The following is a 19,181-nucleotide window of genomic DNA, read 5'->3' on the forward strand; positions in this document are numbered from 1 at the left end:
CAAACACTTTTTCACACAGGGCCATGTAGCTTTGGATTTTTTTCTTCCTCATTAATAAAACCCTTCATTTAAAACTGCATTTTGTGTTTACTTGTGTTATCTTTGACTAATGTTTAAATTTGTTTGATGATCTGAAACATTTAAGTGTGGAAAACATGCAAAAAAGTAAGAAATCAGGAAGGGGGCAAACACTTTTCACACCACTGTATATGACTGCTATAGTCAGTTTGAGAATATTAACTGGAAATTAATCTGGACTTTCTATAAAAAAATATTTTGTTAACAATAAGGTTAGTAAAGCGTATTTTACAATTCCTATAATTAATCTATCCAACAAATCACTTAAAAAATATAGACATGATCTTTCTGAATGTTGTGTGTTCTGTAACACTGGCACAGAAACACACATACATTTACTTTATGAATGCATTTATGTAAAACTCGTCTGGATTGATGTTCAAGATCAAATCAAATTTTATATATAGCACATTTCTAACGTACTAATCTCAATGTGCTTTTACATAGAACATGTGTGAATAAGAACAAATGAAGTCTTGAGAGCAATTCATCCCCAGCCCACCCACCAGCACAGACATACCCAATCACACATCCCCAAAAGAGAGCACTGGAGAGGAGAGGAAGATAAAGAGAGACAGAGACACAAACTACCCATAGGCCTGGGAGAACAGGTAGGTCTTAAGCTTATCTTTAAGGGATGACACAGTTGCAGAGAATCTCAGGCAGTCTGTTCCAGAGAGTGAGGCCATGATGACTGAATGCACCTTCAACAAATTTATTCTGGATCATGGGCACCGTTAGGAGACCAGTGTCTGATGATCTGAGGGGTCTGGGGGGTTTGTAGGCTGTGAGCAGGTCAGAGATGCATTGAGGAGCCAGACCATTAGGTGCTTTGTGAACAGTAAGGAGTATTTTAAAATCAATTTTCAAAGCCAATGAAGTGTTTTGAGTATGGGAGTAATATGTTGTTGTTGGTGTTTTTCTTGTCTCAGTGACGATTCTGGCTGCAGCATTTTGAATAAGTTGGGGCCGTCTCATCTTTTTAGGGAGTCCGGCAAGAAGGGCGTTACAGTAATCTAGTCTGAGGGAGATGAAAGCATGAACCAGTTTTTCAGCATCTGACTGAATCATGAATCATGACATTGATCTAACTTTGGATTTTTTTTTAGGTGGTACAAAGCTGTCCTTGTGATACTTGTAATATGGCTTGTAAAGTTGAGTTCTGGATCCATGACAAGACCTACTTTTCTGACCTGCTCACTGGGTTTTAGAGACAGTGAAGTCTTTGTTTAACTGTAGAAAGGTTTTGGCCATCCAGATGTTAATATCACTAGGGCTGTAACGATTAGTCGACTAATCGATGACTAATCGACTATTAAAATAGTCGGTGACTATTTTAGTAATCAACTAATCGGTTTGAGTCATTTTTCACAGAAAAGTACTATAAAAGTACCCCAAAATACTCTTATTGCAGCTTCTCACGTTCAAATATTGGCAGCTTTACACACTCTCCCATGACGGTGAACTAAAACCCTTTGGCGTGAGTACGAAACAAGACATTAGATGACGTAATTTTGGGGTTTGGGAGAGACACACCGACATTTTTCAACATTTTAACACATTTTAACACATTTTTCAATAAAATGATTAGTCAACTAATCGAAGAAATAATTGACAGATTAGTCGACAATGAAAACAACCGTTAGTTGCAGCCCTAAATATCACTGATGCAGTTAACCAGGTCATTTATGGGGCTGAGGTTGAACATGTTTTCGCATTAAAAATGATTTGCAGAAAAGAGATGGAAAAATTATTAGGACAGAGGTACATGTAACATCCACCACTTTAAGCATGAACTGAAACTGTACTTTGAAACACTAAAAGGACTGACAAATCAGAGAGTCATCAGGACTATGGTCATTTACAGTGCCTTTAAAAAACACTTTTTAAATTTTTTAATATTTATTTACCCTTTTTGTGTTTTTCTCATTAATGGGTTCTTCCATATTTTGTATCATTTTATGATGACTGAATAAAGAAAGGTTAAATAAATAAATAAGTGTCCGTTTAGTTTTCTGGTCAGGCACACAGCACAGACACCTATGCTTATGTGACGGGGTCCTGACAGGCAGCTGGTTGGAGCTCAGTTAGTTGACTTTCAGCTGATGGAGGTTTAATGGCTCGATAGATACGTAGTGCCGTGTTTATTTTAACAGAAACAAACATGAATTTCCTCAGGTCTCGTCTTTCCATCGGAAACTTCATAGGTTCGTATTGTTAACTTTAACTTGTGTGTAGTTTCTGACCTGTAATGGCTGACTGCGTCTCTTGTCGCACTTGTTATTTTGCAACTTAACGTTAAAAAAGTATCGTTAAATTAGCAGCTGTAGTGAAAGAAACCTCATTTACCACCAGCTAATATAATATTTTTTATTTTACTCCCCCCCTTCGTGCTTTGTCTGGTACACCTTAATCCTTACGTGGCGGTGTTAATAGTTAAAGGTAGTTCTTGTGTTGTGACATCTGTATTTCGTGTTCAGGTTGAATCACGCCATTATAAATTAAAGCCTCACTGCAGTACTTTGACCAAGCAAACACACTTATTTTGTTTTATTATTATATGATATTCCCAGACTGTGTTAACCTGACACACCTCCATTTTATTGTGAAAGAAGGTAGCTCATTCTTGACAGTGTGGTCAGGCTCTCATGTTAACATGTATTACATTTTAATGTCAGTTTATTCGTCTTGATATGTTGGCATGAATTAGTTGAGTGTGTTATTGCAACTGTTTGATGATGGTTAAAATCAGTCCCAGCCTCTTAGTTGGGATGACTTGCTGCTTTTCTTTGCCTTGTGTGATTACGCAATTCTCTTATCTGGTTTTTGGATTGTTTCACTGACCAAACAAACGACTTCAGGAAGTTGCTTTAAGAAATTGGGATGGGCATTCTGACATTTGTAGTCTAAACAAACCATTTGAGAAAGTACTCAGCAGGTTAACCCATATCTAAAATAATAATATGTTTCAGCCAATATAGGGCAGAGGTGTATCTCATGATTACCTTTTTTTTTTTTTTTTTTTTTTTTTTTTAAATCAAATGATATCAGATGATGAGGTGTGATGATTATCTGCTTTTTTGTTTGTCTTATGTGATGAGAAATTGAATCCCATTGGTTTTTGGATTGTTTTCTGCACAAAACAACTTGAGTGAGTCACTTAAAGAAATTGGGATGGATATTTTATACACCAAAAGATTAATTTGAGAAAGTACTCAGCAGGGTAGCCAATGTAAAAAAAATCAAAGTTGCACCCATAGTTGTGATTCCTCCACAATAGACTGTGCTCTTATTATTATTATTGTTATTGTTGTATTTATTTTAAATATTTCGACAGGTCAGAGGTGCAGACAGGTGACTGAAACATGGAGCCATAGAGGGATGTGCAGTAAACCACAGGAGGCCAAAGCAGAGCCTCCACCACCTGCAGTCCCAGCACAAGGTAAATTCTTTTCACCTGTAATCCAGAATACCATTAAACACATAATAAACTTGGACTTGTGTAATAGATGTGCATATACACAATATTATATGATATATTGTATATATACAAACACAAATTACATCTAAATTGTTACTGGTTTACTTAAAAGCACTTTAAGTTTTAGGAAAGATATCTTTCTCAGAGATATTAAACATGCCTGTATTGGACATCACACGTCACTTGTTGCCATAGCAAGTGTGTGAAAGTTTTCTTAAGTCCCAGAGGGAGGAGGGACACAGGAAGAGGGGTTACAGCTTGGGCGATGGAGCTTGTGAAAGTAAACTTCTCTGCTTCTCTCCTTCAAGATGTGGATTTGTGGATTTAAACTGTTTGTTTGTTCTCCCTAATGAGTCCTTTCTTTCACGCAGCACCTCGCGCCGGGTTCAAAATCCCAGGCTACAAACCCTCAAATATGGACAAGAAGATCCTTCTCTGGTCGGGACGTTTCAAGACAGCAGACCAGATACCAGAGTTTGTGTCGTAAGTAGCGCCTTCCTGTTTATACCAGACCTCCCAGCGCACTCGCACCTGATTGGCTCTTTGTGTGATTTAGTTAAGATACATCAGAAGAACAGAGCTACCGATGTGCATGAGCGGCGGTGCTGCTGTGGGCAGCTGCAGCTTCAAACAAGGCGTCTGTTTTAGGCCAGAGGTAATTGCTGTTGTTCCTGAAATCAGGGTGGAGGTCATATCTGATCTGCTGCGTTGATTATAGACCTGAGTGTCACGCATACAAACTGCAGACCTCACAGCGAGACCCAGAATAAAAAAAAAGGAACATGCACATTACTTTTAATATTGTCCTGAACGTACAAACAGCAACAAACCTGTTGGTGGATGTCGTCTTGATTAATATATTGTATTTTAAAGCATTCAAGTATCTGGTTACTCTGACGTCCATTTGTGCCTCCGCCTGTGTCGCAGGTTTGAGATGATTGATGCTGCCAGAAACAAAGTCAGAGTGAAAGTCTGCTATATCATGATGGCGGCCACAATAGGGGCCTGTCTGGTGATGGTGTTCCTGGGCAAACGGGTGAGTAACAGAAGCTGCCTGCATTGTGTGCGCGCATGCATTGTTTTTCTCTAGTATCTGTTTACAGGGGGGGTATCTTAATTGAATGCACTGAATTTGTGCTTGTGAACGAACTTCTCTAAGATCTCCTTAATTTGTCTCATTGTGTCGCAGGCTGTGGGCAGACACGAGTCCCTGATTGGTCAAAACATGGAGAAGAAAGCAAGATGGAGGGAGGAGCAAAGACAAGAGAAGGAAGCTGCTATTGCTCTGTCTGAGAAGGCTCAGTAACGGAAGACGACTATTCCCTGTACAGCTCCCACATCTTCAGCGCTCCCCACTCCCATCCTGCAGCCACTGAAAGATATCAGAGCAACTGATGCATAATATGGAGAGTGACCTTGACACAGAGTAATGGATTATTTAATAATTTCCGAAATCCAATGTAAGGTGTGATCTTTTAATTGAATAAATAGAGGTACCTGTTTTTAGAGGAGGGCAAGGAACACGAGCATGACTTACTTTGTACTGTGATGGAGGTTTAAGGAATTTAAAATGAATTCTTGGCATTACACAGACGCATGATTTTCTCAGGAGAATCAGTTGAACGGGTGCACCAATCAAGTTCTTTTTCAATGCTTCTAGTAAACTTTTAATATATACCTCTCAAACTCTCCAACAATATGCCTTAGGTGTCCTGTTAATTTGCCTGAGTCTGCCTTGTGAAGACAGCTCAGCCCTCAAGGGTTTCAAACACTCTTTAGTTTTTTTTAAGAGACCGTCGGTAAGTGGATCAGGTGTAATTCATCATGCTCATGGGTCTGTCGTGTCTGCATATTAATGTAATAAGGCTGGTTTTTAATGACTGATGTCACATCGATGTTTGTATATAGTCAGCACCAAAAAAAAAAAAAATTCAATAAAGTACCGCCTCTTGGGAATTCCCATCTGATCTTATGACCTGATCTGGTTTCATATAAACTGTGACTCTAAAGCCAAAAGTCTGAGTCAGTTATTTTTCACTCTTCAGAGACCAAGTGATTAGCTGATAATGAAAATAAGCATTAGTTGCTGCCTTGTACAGAGATAATACACTTCTTAAGCTGTATGGCATAGGACTGGGCGATCTCGGTATTTACAGGCTGAATGGCGATACACAATATATATCTCGGTATTTTCTACAAAAGGGGCTACGTGTTTTCAGTTGCACGTCACTTAACACTTAAAAAAAACAGTCTGTGATCAAAATGAAATACAAAGAGGGATTTTTTCCCCTGTTTGAAAATATACAGCTGCACAACATGAAAATGACAATTATATAAAATAAATAGCAGGGCTATTTGCACAAAGCACTGGAGCTACAGAGGTTTAAAGGTTTGCAGCACAGCACACAAAACTAACGTGAGGGGAGTTAAAAAGTCGTTTTCCGTGGCCTTTCAAATGAGTCTAGTGCTGGAAAATGATTGAAACATTCTTATTTATTTAGGCTATTCATTTTATTTATGCACACAGCATCAACAGAGACGCTGATGGAGGAAAGCAGCAAGAAACATTTGTGTTGTCTCTGCATTTTTGAAACAGATCTGTCGCCTGCATTCAGGCGTCATCTCTATGTAACAAAATAGACTACAACTACCAAGAGAAGTGGCGATGCACTATGATCTACCTCACACATAAACTAGCAGCACAGCGCTGGATTGCACGTGTGCTGTTGCGGTCATTTCATTCATCTCACAGACTGACTTGGTGTAGCAAATGCCACATGTAGACCAATGTCGCACTGTAGACTAACAGACAGATTAAACACAGTAGCAGCTCTGCGTCTCTGAGTGTAAGAGGAGAGATGCACACTGGTACGCGTTATGTAACGCAACTTGACCCTGTATCGATATGGACAGTGTCTAAATTTAAATCTTGCTTGAAAATATACTGATGTGTCTTACATAGTCGTTGTATCGCCCAGCCCTAGTATGGCAGTAATTTGATTAAAGAAAATGCTTCCCAGAAAGATCGACCCTTTCCACAGACTACAATGAAACCGATTCACTTACACTGTGGTTCATGAAACAGCTTTTATGCAAATGGCATAACAGGGGACAGTTGCACAAACTCAATACAATAAACAGTAATCAACATGTAGAGCTGGTCATCTCCTGCAGAGATTTTCATAAAAGTAAGCAATGTTAAGAGGACTTGGTAAACAAACATTCAGTTTCGCTAACTAAGGTTATCTCCAGTATTTTCAAGTTTGTGTCTGGATTTTTGTTGAAATTATCTGGAAGGAGTCCTGTAGAGTAAGGATTATGGCACCATCAGCGACATGGCAGATGCTAACCCCAACTAAAAAAAACATTGTTTTTTTACAAAAGACCAACTTCAGACCAAATAGCTGACGTATGATGTCGATGATTTGGCATGATCAGATTGGGAGATACTACCTGAACATGTTGGAAAGACATTTAGACTGCTCACAGCTAAACTGAATTTTTTTCCGAGAGTTTGATTTCCTGTGTCACAATACAGTTCTTCTAGATTCGCTGAGGCAGCTTCAACTACTGATTGTAATTAGTGTGCTAACAGATTCAGTCCACAATCTGCTCGAGTCCCTTTGTGGGAAGGGTAAACAGTAAAGAACATTGTAATCCTTCGTCATACCAGAAGGGGACCGAGGATTCAGACCACACCTCTTTAGGCTTCCTGAGGAGGGAAGAGCCGTGTCGTCAACCAATTAAATACTTAAAAACTACGGTATATTCTCAAAGAGCAGGCATCAGTCCTGAACTAAAGTGCTGCAAATGAAATGAAATTATGGTAAGATAATAAAAATTCCCACTGGGTCTGCTGCTGGACAGATCGCAGGGTTAAATAGTCTGTTTTGTCTCGTCCAAGTCTGTCTAATTGTCTCAGTGCGAGGGAAGACTCCAATTCCCATGGATCCATGGGGTTATTCACATCACACCAGAGGCAGTCTAAACTCTTCAGGATGAAGCCTGTGCAGGTGGAAAGTCCCATTACTGGATAAAGGAATGCATGATATGAGATTCTGGAGGGAGTGCAAAGCAGCCTGGTTTATCACCGACAAGCTCCACCCCTCAGCGACACAGTCAGGTTCCGAATTTGTCCATCTGTGGCCACATATCCAATGGCCAGAGAGAGGAGGCGAGGGATTTCAACCACCATTTTTGAGTCGTTTAAGTGCCTTTCGTAGAGGTCAGTTGAGTCCTTGGGTTGGGACTGGCCACATGGCCCCAGTGTGGGCAGTTCAGTCCAAAGACCACAGTCAAACGTGGTCAGCGTCTCATGGTCAGTCCAGTGTTTAGGTTAGATCATTCTTCTCTGTGTGTGTAGAAGGGGGGTAAAAATCACGTCCACGTTTGTCTGTCTTGTGAGTCATTAATGCTTCAATCAGACAAGCTGTGCAGTCCTACGAACTCCCACTTAATCAGAGATAGGGACCGTCAATCCTACGGGAACATGGGGAAGTGCTTTTTATCTGGGATGAGCAGAGGAAATCCAAAAAAGGGCGACGAGGGTGGTGTTGCAGGGATAATCTGTCTGTTAGGAGACACCGGGGCCTGAGCAGGTAGGTGGGATTCAGGCGCAGAGGTGAGCTCGGCGCAAGACAGAATGATGAGTGAAACCTTCACGAACTGGCTGACAAGACTGCAGAACTTGACCCACGTTGGACGTATGCACACACACGTGCTCCTGTAATGTTACATGTTTCATAATCATGATAATGATTAAATCAATCTCTCTGACGATGAGGAGGGGAAAAAAGGAGGGGGAGCCGAGGTTTGTTAACCCTTGATCGTGGCAGTGGGCAGAGATAAACGGGCAGAGGTGAGGATGAAGGTGGAGAACATGAGGAGAGAGGATTTAGCATTATAGCTGGAAGCCTTCCATCGGGGCCTCGCACTGCTGGAAGAGGAACTGCTGCTGCTGCAGGTCGACGGCTGGAGCCAGAGACGGGTCCTCATCTTCAGTGTTGAAGTAGCGCTCAATCAGGTCGAAGGCTTTCTGGTAGATTTCCTGGTTCTCGTGGCCCTGCAGGAACTCCAATTTGTCCAGACCTGAAGGAAGGGAGGTAGTGTTGGGTCAATAAACTGCAAGCAATTAAAATAACTGACAGCTCATTCATCAGGTTTGACCCTCTAATGTTTCCAGCATCTCAAATGTGAGGATTGCTGGTTTTCTCTTATTTTATTTTACTATAAATTAAACATCTTTGCTAGGGCTACCCCCTGAAAGTCAAATCTTCATCATCATCATCAGTTGGAGACCCCAAAGTCATCTGAGATTCATCAAGATGAGCAGTCTCTTTTATTTTCCCTTTTGTCAGTTAGTTTGTGGTGTTCTCCTGGGTTTTGGTCCCCAGGCACAGCTGCAGAGTGAGCACTCCTCGCTTTACGCTGCTCTCTGGTACAGGCAGCTGCAGACCCAGACCCAGGGTGAGTCGGAGTAAAAATTGGAGGCAACTGCCCGGAGGAAGAAAGACTTTGTCTGGTCAGGCTACAAGATGATGTTATCCCCTGAATTCTGCCCAAGTGGTGAGTTTACAGTTCGCAACAACTTAATAGAATACAGTCTCTGGCTTTTGTTTCATATCTAGTGTCAACAAAAAATATTGTTGCAGATTTTCAATCCGTCTTTAATGTTGTTAGCAAGCATTAGCTCAGAGGGCTAACTTGGCTTGTTTACTGTATTACTGAATGTCACTGTCACCAACTCTGTCCACCAACTGACATGAGTTTCAACGGACTTCTCATATTTTTTTAATTTAAACTTGATTAAATGTAAGCAGCACAAATGCAATCAGTGTAATTGTGTGTGCATATACAATTACCATAGGCCTCTTCAATGAGTGCACAGTAAGGGTTGATGCCTCCTCCCCTCTTGGCCTCCAGTTCTCCCAGTCGTAGGATGTTCTCGAGGCCATTTAGAGCCACCTGAACTATTTTGGAGTCCATAAGTGTTAGCAGGTCACACAGGGGTTTTATACAGCCAAGATCCACAAGGTGCCTGCAGGGGGCAGCACACACACAGATACAGATTTCAAATTTTATTACTCATTCAAGGCAGATAATTGTCTTTGCCTCAACCATGAATACAAAGCAAGATAAACCACACACACTGCATTAAAGGATAAAACTGCACCACAGTCATTATACGAGCTGAAGGAAAGATTCCTTACTACCTTAGGTGAAATAGTGTAATTAAAGGTATTAGTTATTTCCTGTTGTCTAGTTCACATTTCCTTCCATCATTTTGCAAAGCATGCTGTGTGTGCTGTGTGAAAAAACCACTGGTCAATGGCTGTACACTGCATGTTAAACTGTATCAGTGGTCTTACCTAATTTGCTCTGCAGAGCCCCCCGAGGTGGCGTTGGTAATGGCCCACGCCGCCTCCTTCCTTGTGCGAAACTCTGCTACCTGCAGGATTGTGATGAGAGGGGGCAGAAGGTTCGCATCTATCACCATCTAAAAGGAAGAAAAAAAGACTGGATTAGATGAGGAAGTGCTCATGTCGACTTTTCAACCTCAACTTTCCAAGTTATTCTGGTGCCACGCACCTGTATTTGTGCTCGGTTGCCTGCGGTGATGTTGGAGATTGTCCAGCAGGCTTCCTTCTTGATGGACTCCTTAGGGCTACTCAAGAGGTGAAGTAGGGACTGCAGCGCTGAACAGTTCAGAATCACCTAGGCAACCACACAGATTACACACAAAGTCATAAATATTCATCTATAAGTATTTAATTACTTCTTCAAAGAAGTATAAATTTATCAGGGTTTCTATTGGTGACGCCACACAACAATAAAGATTTTCATTCAGCTTACCATGTCCCAACTGAATGTGAGCGAGTGAGCATCAGTGACAGTATCAGTTTGATTGTATTGTTTTCTATTAGAGTGTCCAAACTAGGCAAGAGAGACGCAGCACACTGTTTTGAGCTGACAGCGTTTAAACTGAGCAGCAGGTGGCCCCTTGTACAGAGGCCTCGCTACCAGTGCGTCAAGGCACTTTGAGTGGCACTTTTGGTGTTAAAAAGAGTAATTACAGGATAATGAAAACCCTGAACTTTGTGTGTATACATGACGTTGCAATTACCTGTGTCTGCAGATCATCTCCAGTGACTATGTTCCCAACGGCTCGCAGTGCAGGGGACACCACCTTATAATCAGAGTGCCTGGAACAAAGCAGAATTGTAACGATGGATCACTCAGATGTTGTTTCTGAAACTTACATTTTGTAAAGAATGTACCGTATCACAGGAAGAAAACATCCTTTTTTGAAACTGATACAATCGTCTTTTAAAACCTTATTGCCCTCCAGTCTCAGGATGGTAGAAATAAATGTTAAACTTTACTTTTTGCTGTAGCAACTCAGCAGTCTTTTTCAAATGGAAATACTAATGGGACACTTTTGGAGTGTGGATCCTCTTCTGACTTTTTCAGTTTGTCACAGCCGGTAATGCATTACTCAAACTCAAATACTGTCTGGGAACATTGACAACACACCCACATCTGGACTGTCACACCCAATGTAGTGGTGACAAGTGGTACACATGGGAGATTCTGCAACTGTCTGAGTGAGAACATCGCTCTTCTCAAACACTAAACATCTTAGTCATGTAATGTTTTAGAATTGGAAGTATGAGTTTAAAGCCTTACATCAGCAACTCCACCAGCCTGCGACAGACTCCTGAGTCGATAACAGCCTGGATTTTGTCATTGGGGCCATCAGATAGGTAGGAAAGTGCCCAGCATGCATCAGCCAGGATGTCTGTGTCATTGACGAACAGCAGCCAAGACAGCACACTGAGACACGGGGACACCTGGGGGGAAAAAATAAGAGATGTGGTGGGACGGTTAGGGAAACATGTTGATGTTAAGTTTAATGGGAGCGGCTGTTTTCCAGTTTAGATATAAGAAACTTCCTGCAGCTTGTGACCTTGAAAAGTGAGATATGATGTACTTAGGCAATGTGCGAGGTGTGCTGTTGCCATAGTGATGTGTTTATCTTGGCAAATTACCTTAGTGAAGTCTGGAGGTGGGTTCTTTCCTCTACACAGGTTTGAGAGCGCCCACACTGCATTCCTCATCATCGTTAGACGATTCTGTTTGGCCAATAACCTGCAGAAGGAGCATGTTCTACTGAGGATACAGCATCAAAGTTGCCCTTTATTTTCATGTGTTATAAGAAGATTCAGGAGGACGTCATGTGTCTTTTAGTTGTTACTTACTGCACCAGGGAAGGAAGAATGTTGCAGTCTATGACAAAGTCTCTGCATTCTGTGCTATCTCCTGCTATGTTTCCCAAGGCCCACACTGCCTGATGTACAAAGCAATTAATCAGATCAGTCAATGAACAAAATTAAAATCAAGGCAGGCTAACAAAATCTATGTTGTGGTTTACATCAAAGTCATAATTAACACATAATTAGATAAGTTCAAGTGACTGATAGTGAGGGTACAATTAGCGAACAGAAGGAAGTGATGACCAGAAAAATCACTGGTGTAACTGAATCCTCCCTACCTGTTCCTGTACGTCTTCGAAATCCGAGCTAAGCATCTCTATGAAAATGGGCACAGCTCCTGCCTGGATTACCACCCGAGTCTGATGGGATGTACCTGATGCAATGTTGGTCAACACCCATGCAGCCTCAAACTGAAACAATAAAATGGTTTTATTAAGTATTGATCACTCAAATTAGAACAGTTCTCCATCTGCATCACACATACAACACTTGCAGTGTTTGATACTGATGTTAGTGCACGAAGAGTTTATAACAGACAAGAGCAACCAAGAAAAATAAAGCAGCTTCAAGCGTTCCCAGCTTAGTCAGCTTGTGCACACCTGCACCGTTATTTTAGCAATACCACACCAGAGGGACCGATAACCACAAACACGCTGAGATCCAGTACAACAACATGACCTTGAATGTGACACTGCCTTCAAAACAACAGTTCTACAAGTGCCAAATATTAGTTAACAGTAATAAGCAACACCAGATTATGATTTGTTTGTTTATTTGATCATTTACTTGGCTCTACTAACACAAACAGGTCTGCAACTGAACTGGGACTGGACTGTTGCCAAGCAACACATTAAAATTCATGCAAGTCTACGTGTTACTGCAGGCCAGCAACTTTGTTTCATGTGTATTTATCTGTGTGTTTCCATTTATTGCGCAACCAGTAAAAAAAGAGTCTGTTGACAGTCGCTTTGGTGGCATGTGCGATTCCAGCATGTAAACAGCTGACCAGACAGAACCATTACGACATCAGCTGATCTCATGTGAGGCTTCTTTCCTTTTGTTTGTCCTCTTCTGACAAATCATATTTTAACGCGGATGTTATTTGTGTATGTGTGTTTAATCTTTGCATTGTTAAGTTTGTTACGCCAACAGTTAATGAAGGCTAATTAAAGTTTAATGCATTTAACGTTTTAGGACACCTGTAAAGTGGAGTGATACATGCATAATTAAAATTCCCAGCACTGATTTACTCTTCATTGGTGCTGATGTATTCTTCATTAGCACTAAAGAAATGCCTTTTGTCTGAAGAAATGACTTGGTCAGAACTTACTGTTATTGTTTTATATTAAAACATACTGAGGAAATGTACCTGCAATGTGCAGTTTTCTCTCCTCTTCAGGAATTCAACAAAGCGCTCCACCACCCCTGGAGTGGCAATGACTTCATCGATGGGTGGGTTGGGCTCTGTGCAAGACAATAAAGACAATAAAGCAATACTTATCATAACATTATGTTCATATGAATAGTTTAAAACATTTACACAATCATTCCAAATTATATGATTAAAGGTCCTTTCACAGTCTAACTGAATTTTAGTCAAGGTGAAAGTAAGTATTTCACTGCTAAAACAAAGACAAGCTGGAGTGGCAAATACTTTTCTTAAAAATACTGTCTGTGTAACTGTTTTACTGTTTATGTATGCATGCAAAAGGCATGGAAAATTATACACTGTCATCCAGCCCTTAGGTATCCTTAGGGATAATAGCCCTCTACGGCACCCTTACCTTTAGAAAGGAGTTTCCTAAAGCGCTGAGTGCCTATTAGCTGCTGCTCAGGTGTACTGGAGAAGATCATTTGAGTCATGTCTTCAGAGATCACCCCACCCTGTACAGCACAGAGAAGATCTGATTTAACACAAACAAAATGCTGCCACATCCAATTTCACAAGTATAATAAAATACAGTCCTGCATGTTGATGGACAGCAGGGATATTTTTGTGTCTGTTTTTACCGTGAGTGGATCCATGTTGTTAGCCTGGGACTCCAGGTAGCCACTATCTGCCATCCCATCATCCTCTGGGAGGCCATCATCTTCCACTGTGGCAACATTCCTCCTCTTAAAAAGCTACAACAGAATAATATATATATCAATGATTTTAGGCCACTATATTACATATTAAAACTCATTCTTTAATGGGTAGGTCTAAATTACTACCTCCACTTTTTGCTCACCTGTTCATCCTTTTTCTGTTTGCGTAGCTGTAGGCCTTCCTCTTCCCTCCTTCTTCTCATTTCATCTGTGTTGAGGGACTTGTTTTTGTAGCTCTTAAGTCGTGCATTGTCCTTACCCTGACTCATTGTGTAGCCTAGGGATATGCATAAACGTATGTTATCTAGACAGACTTAAATAAGGTTTGCATAGAAACTTTTAATTTCCCGTTCAGGAGCTGAATATTGCGCTGACAGATGGCCAAATCCTAGTGTACCCCACCGATTGACAATGCATCAATATATGCATCTTTACCCTAAGTGTATTAGAGTTAGCTGAAAGCAGGGCACCCTTCACTAATTTTCTGCATATGTCAATTATAACAATTACCAAAACATTCATTGACTATAACTAACTGAGTAACTAATGCAAAACGACCGTATGTAAGCGTCAACTGTAGTTTACATAGCTAAATAAGGTATCATCTTTTCTTCAAACACAGCTCAACAAAATAGGGCATCTAAGGATACTAGCTAGCTAACGATAGCAGGTTAGCTTCCTGTGTCTTGACTGAATAATAACCAACCGAACATATCATTATCTAATTATCAGGTGCGCTGCTTCCTTATCGATTCACAAACGAGCAAAGCACAACACAATATTAAATTAGTCAAGCAAAAGGACACAGGAGGGCAACACTTTGTCAGCTAGCTAATGTCATAGCCGTTGTTAGCATAATCTACTGCCGAGAGCTAGCTAGCTAACAGGGGCTAGCTGTATTAGCGAACGTTGGCTCTGTTTTGTAACGTTAGCTCACGCGACAACCCAGTGTCTTTCAAATGTTGCTGAAATTGGGAATTAAATTAGCGTCAGATTATAAGGACTCAGTAGGAATCGACTCCTACATACATGTATTTGTTGTGGACTGACCTGTCAAATTGGGCTCTGTAATCCCCTTGTTATTCGCTAGGCCACCGTTTGTACAGCCGTCGCCGGTATGGTACTGCGCATGCGTGATATCAAACCCACCCACCGCAAGACTCCCCCTCACCCCTGTCGACCCTCCGCCCCACCCACGCGAAGCTTCTGGTTTGTAAATGACTGCAAACTAGCCTCCATCTTTTACATAAAATATGCGATACACCATTGACAATATGCAGAATACAATCAACACACATAATTCATATTTGACTCACGAGCTGCGTAGCAATACTGGGTGCAGACTTTATGTCAAGATTCATCCGCCGCAGGAATATACGCAGCATGCGGCAACATCAGTGAAGGGGTCATGGTGAGGGCAGGCACTGGCGTCTAAGGTGACCAACATTTTGATGAGCCATTAACAGTGGACCAGACACATGGGCGCCAGCAGTCCTAAGTTTGATAGGGAGGGGGGGCTCATCTGTACAGCTACAGACAACAATATATGACGGATGCCCACATGAGCACAACCAGCAGGGATGTCACACACACAAAGCATCATAATAATCTTTATTATAATCATTATAACACCTCCTTTGTTCATTATCATCATATAGCCTAATCTTTAAAGCAATCTACTGTACAGTACACTTATGATCACTCAGCACTTATCACAACACACACAGGCCACACAAACTTACTTCAAATAACACCCATTTGTCCTAATTTTCCTTCATGTTATTGTGTTGTACATCATAATTTAAGAGCTTTGAGAGCTGGTATGAACATCATCCATAAACTAATATCAAAACCTGTCTACATTCATACTAAAAACCTTGATGCAATGCCATGTTTTGTTTCTCTGTCACTTCTGAGAACAGGGTCTGTCTGTTGAAATAACTTGTACAATAAAATATATGGTCACTTTTATTTTCCGATCACATACATATTTGTTATATATGTATATGGTGCTATATTATATAGTATGTTCTATTATATTTCATAATTTGATGTCATCCCATCTATCTTGCATCTTGTTACTTTATCTTATTTATTATTAGTAATAGTAATAATAAAAATAGTATTCAGATAGTATATAAATAAAATATAACAAATGTGAAAATATATATTTTTTTAATTATTATGTTTATTATTATTGCATTTACAAAATAAATTAAATTAATTAAAAAATAAATAAAATAAAATCTTAAGTATATATATATACAGTGGTGTGAAAAAGTGTTTGCCCCCTTCCTGATTTCTTACTTTTTTGCANGAAACATTTAAGTGCGGAAAACATGCAAAAAAGTAAGAAATCAGGAAGGGGGCAAACACTTTTTCACACCACTGTATATACATATAAATAAAATAAAAAATAAATGCAATGATAATAATAATAATGATGATGATAATATAAAAATAATAATAATTATTATTATTGCATTTTTTGTATATTTTTTAATATTTTATTTTATTTATTTTTCACTATGTATTTATAGTGCTGCCCCGTGTGAACTTCAACTCATCAGTAGGGTCTTATTTACACTTTACCTTATTTGATAATAATAATCATCATCATCATCATTATCATAATCATAATTATTATTAGTAAAATAATTATTCAAATAGATATATAAATAAAATATAACACATGAAAATAAATGCAATAATAATAATTAGCAATATTGCATTTTAAAATTATTATTATTGCATTAAAATAAATTAAATTAATTAAAATAAAAAAATAAAATGTAAAGTAAATATATGAATAAAATAATATTAATTGTTATTGTTATTGTTGTTGTATGTTATTATACACTGCATGTTTTTTTTCTTTCTTTTCTTTTCCTTTTACATGTATTATTTTTATCATTTCAAAAGCCTCCTGTGGACAAGTGCTGCGAATTAGCACGTGTGCTAAAACACTCAAACAATGCATCTGGTCCGTCCAATGCAATTGTGATGTCCACATCAAATAAACAATAAATAAAAAAATAAAAATTATCAATATTATTATTGCATTTTTTTTGTAGGTTTTTTTTAGCTATATTTCACCATTTATCTATAGTGCTGGTTCGTTTCCAAGTTCAGTGCATTCCATTGTACCTCTGACCCTGCGTTAACCTAAAGTCATCATTAGGACCATTAAAGCAGCCCATCAACCTGACTGGCACCATCCTGAGATGAAAGAAAACCATCTATATGCACATCAAGTGGAGGGGGGGGGTGCTTATCTCCCCTGCACGTGCAGACGGTCTGTCCAACCTGATGCCTCTTAAATATTGTTGCACCTTAAAGCCAGATCTGACATCTATAAATATGACACGCTCCAACATGCGTAAAAACCCTAATTTTCTGCAAAGATGCAAGAACTGCTGAGACAGACTGGGCTGCATGGCTCGCTGCTCCCGGACGGGGAGTGCTTCGACATGTGGCATGACTACATGAACCTGGGCGGACTGCTGAAGATGCTGAGTGGCAATCATGATCTGCGCTACACAGACATGGAGGGCCTCGAGACAGAAGCAGCAGCACCGTGGAGCTACTTCAGGGCATCTTGGGAGGAGGATTTCAAAAACTACTATGGGACTAGTTCACCCAGCGGAAGCCTCTTGGGGACTACTTCACGCAGCAGCAGCCTGTTAGGGACTAGCTCACCCTTCACCCTGCCGGAGGCTGCTTCAACCAGGAGCACCAGCTTCTCCGGGACCACTTCACCCAGGAGCACCACCCTCTCCGGGACTACGTCACCCAAGAGCAACAGCCTCTCCGGGCCTGCCTCACCCTCCAGCCTCTCGGACAGCAGCTGCAGCGAGGCTTCCTCCCTGTACTGCCCCTTCTGCAGGCACAACGGGGAGACTGCAAAGGTGTACCGGTCACACAACCTGAAGTCAGAGGACGGGAAGGTGAGCTGCCCCATCCTCTACAACTACACCTGTCCCATCTGTGAGGCCACCGGGGACAACGCCCACACCCGCAGCTACTGCCCACAGGCCAGGAGGCCAGACGCTGCGGGGATCCTGCCGTGGCTCAGGCTCAGTGCTCGGAAGGGAAACTGAAATGACTGATGACGCTGAAAGGACTGTACATAATTACTGAGACCTGTTTTGGGCACGTGTTCATGTTAAACTGTTGCAGGTTCCTGATGAGATTCAAGTGAAATTGTGCACTTTGCATTATTATTATGTTACTGTCATTGTGCTCCAGTCATGCTCTGCTATGAATAGCCTAAATATGATTTCAGTCTAAGGTAAAATGTTTTCAAACCTTGAGACAACTATGTTGAAAATTCACATTTTGGAAAATTATTTTTTGTATGTATTATCAAAAATAAATATGGCTGAAGTTAGTTTTGTTGTTGTGGTCATTGTAACTGTTTAATTTGAGGGTGAAATCAGGCAAAACTATTGACAGCTTATTTTCGATAAGAAACTATAGTTGTATTTCCAAACCTAAATATGCAAATGCACTTTAGATTTAACACAAAAAATAAATGATTACAGCAACCTGAACTTAAATAATTAAGATCAGATATAATAGGTAGCCTACCGTTTTAATAGCAAAAGATACACCTTCATTAATCCCCAGTGGGAGTTAAGTTGTTGCAGTGGTACAGGGACAGAAATAAACACAGATAAGTAATAAAATAACAGAAATAAGATGTGAATAAATTAAAATTAAAACAATAAAACCTATAAGAGCATTTAGAAGACAAGTGACATGGTAAAGTGAGTGATACTGTTAAAGTGTCAGTGTATGATTATTAACAGCAGGGTCAACAGGTGTTGGTTGGATGGTACCATGTTTGTCTATTAATATATCAGAATATAGTGCAAAAGTAAAGTAACATTAATATAATACATTGTGATATAGTATGAGATAGACATAAGGTGTAATAGTGCACTGAATGTCATAATGTATAGTTCAAAAATATAAGTATAGTGCAGTGCAGCAAAAAGGGGAGCAACGAGTCATCATTTCATAACTCACTGATTAATAATTATAAAGAGTAAACTCTGGTCCAAGTGCTGCTTTGATCGGGTGATAAATTGCTGTTACTAAACAGCCATATGAACAATGACCCTGGTTATATCACAGGTCTTATTGTAGTACAACGGATAAGCTCTCAAATTATGAGGAATTGTGCACTTTTTGAAAAAAGCATGAAATTTCTACCATAGTTAGTACATACCATAAGGTTTATTTTCAGATGTGGAGGG

At 40.1% G+C, this 19,181-nt stretch overlaps 3 protein-coding genes across 3 annotated transcripts; 2 read left to right on the top strand and 1 right to left on the bottom strand.

The window, feature by feature from the left end:
* The first annotated feature begins 2,127 nt into the window (after positions 1–2,127).
* fam162a (family with sequence similarity 162 member A) lies at positions 2,128–5,526 on the top strand. The gene is made up of 5 exons (XM_050056352.1): positions 2,128–2,285; positions 3,416–3,520; positions 3,931–4,042; positions 4,487–4,595; positions 4,749–5,526. The coding sequence occupies exons 1-5, from the start codon at positions 2,243–2,245 to the stop codon at positions 4,863–4,865; spliced, it is 486 nt and encodes a 161-aa protein (XP_049912309.1). The 5' UTR covers positions 2,128–2,242; the 3' UTR covers positions 4,866–5,526.
* A 1,106-nt stretch (positions 5,527–6,632) lies between these two features.
* On the bottom strand, positions 6,633–15,059 carry kpna1 (karyopherin alpha 1 (importin alpha 5)). Its single transcript, XM_050056351.1, has 14 exons — positions 14,971–15,059; positions 14,064–14,197; positions 13,843–13,956; positions 13,617–13,716; positions 13,202–13,296; positions 12,111–12,242; positions 11,818–11,906; positions 11,608–11,707; positions 11,246–11,409; positions 10,683–10,761; positions 10,148–10,273; positions 9,928–10,055; positions 9,421–9,596; positions 6,633–8,647 (listed from the first exon to the last, which is right to left on the bottom strand). The coding sequence occupies exons 2-14, from the start codon at positions 14,187–14,189 to the stop codon at positions 8,460–8,462; spliced, it is 1,617 nt and encodes a 538-aa protein (XP_049912308.1). The 5' UTR covers positions 14,190–14,197; positions 14,971–15,059; the 3' UTR covers positions 6,633–8,459.
* A 2,144-nt stretch (positions 15,060–17,203) lies between these two features.
* Positions 17,204–18,222, top strand: LOC126397944 (nanos homolog 1-like). The gene has a single exon (XM_050057039.1). It carries the CDS (start codon positions 17,325–17,327, stop codon positions 18,018–18,020), a length of 696 nt encoding a protein of 231 aa, XP_049912996.1. The 5' UTR covers positions 17,204–17,324; the 3' UTR covers positions 18,021–18,222.
* The last annotated feature ends 959 nt before the right edge of the window (positions 18,223–19,181 follow it).

The sequence above is a fragment of the Epinephelus moara genome, chromosome 11 (assembly GCF_006386435.1).
Source record: "Epinephelus moara isolate mb chromosome 11, YSFRI_EMoa_1.0, whole genome shotgun sequence".
Classification (NCBI taxonomy): domain Eukaryota; kingdom Metazoa; phylum Chordata; class Actinopteri; order Perciformes; family Serranidae; genus Epinephelus; species Epinephelus moara.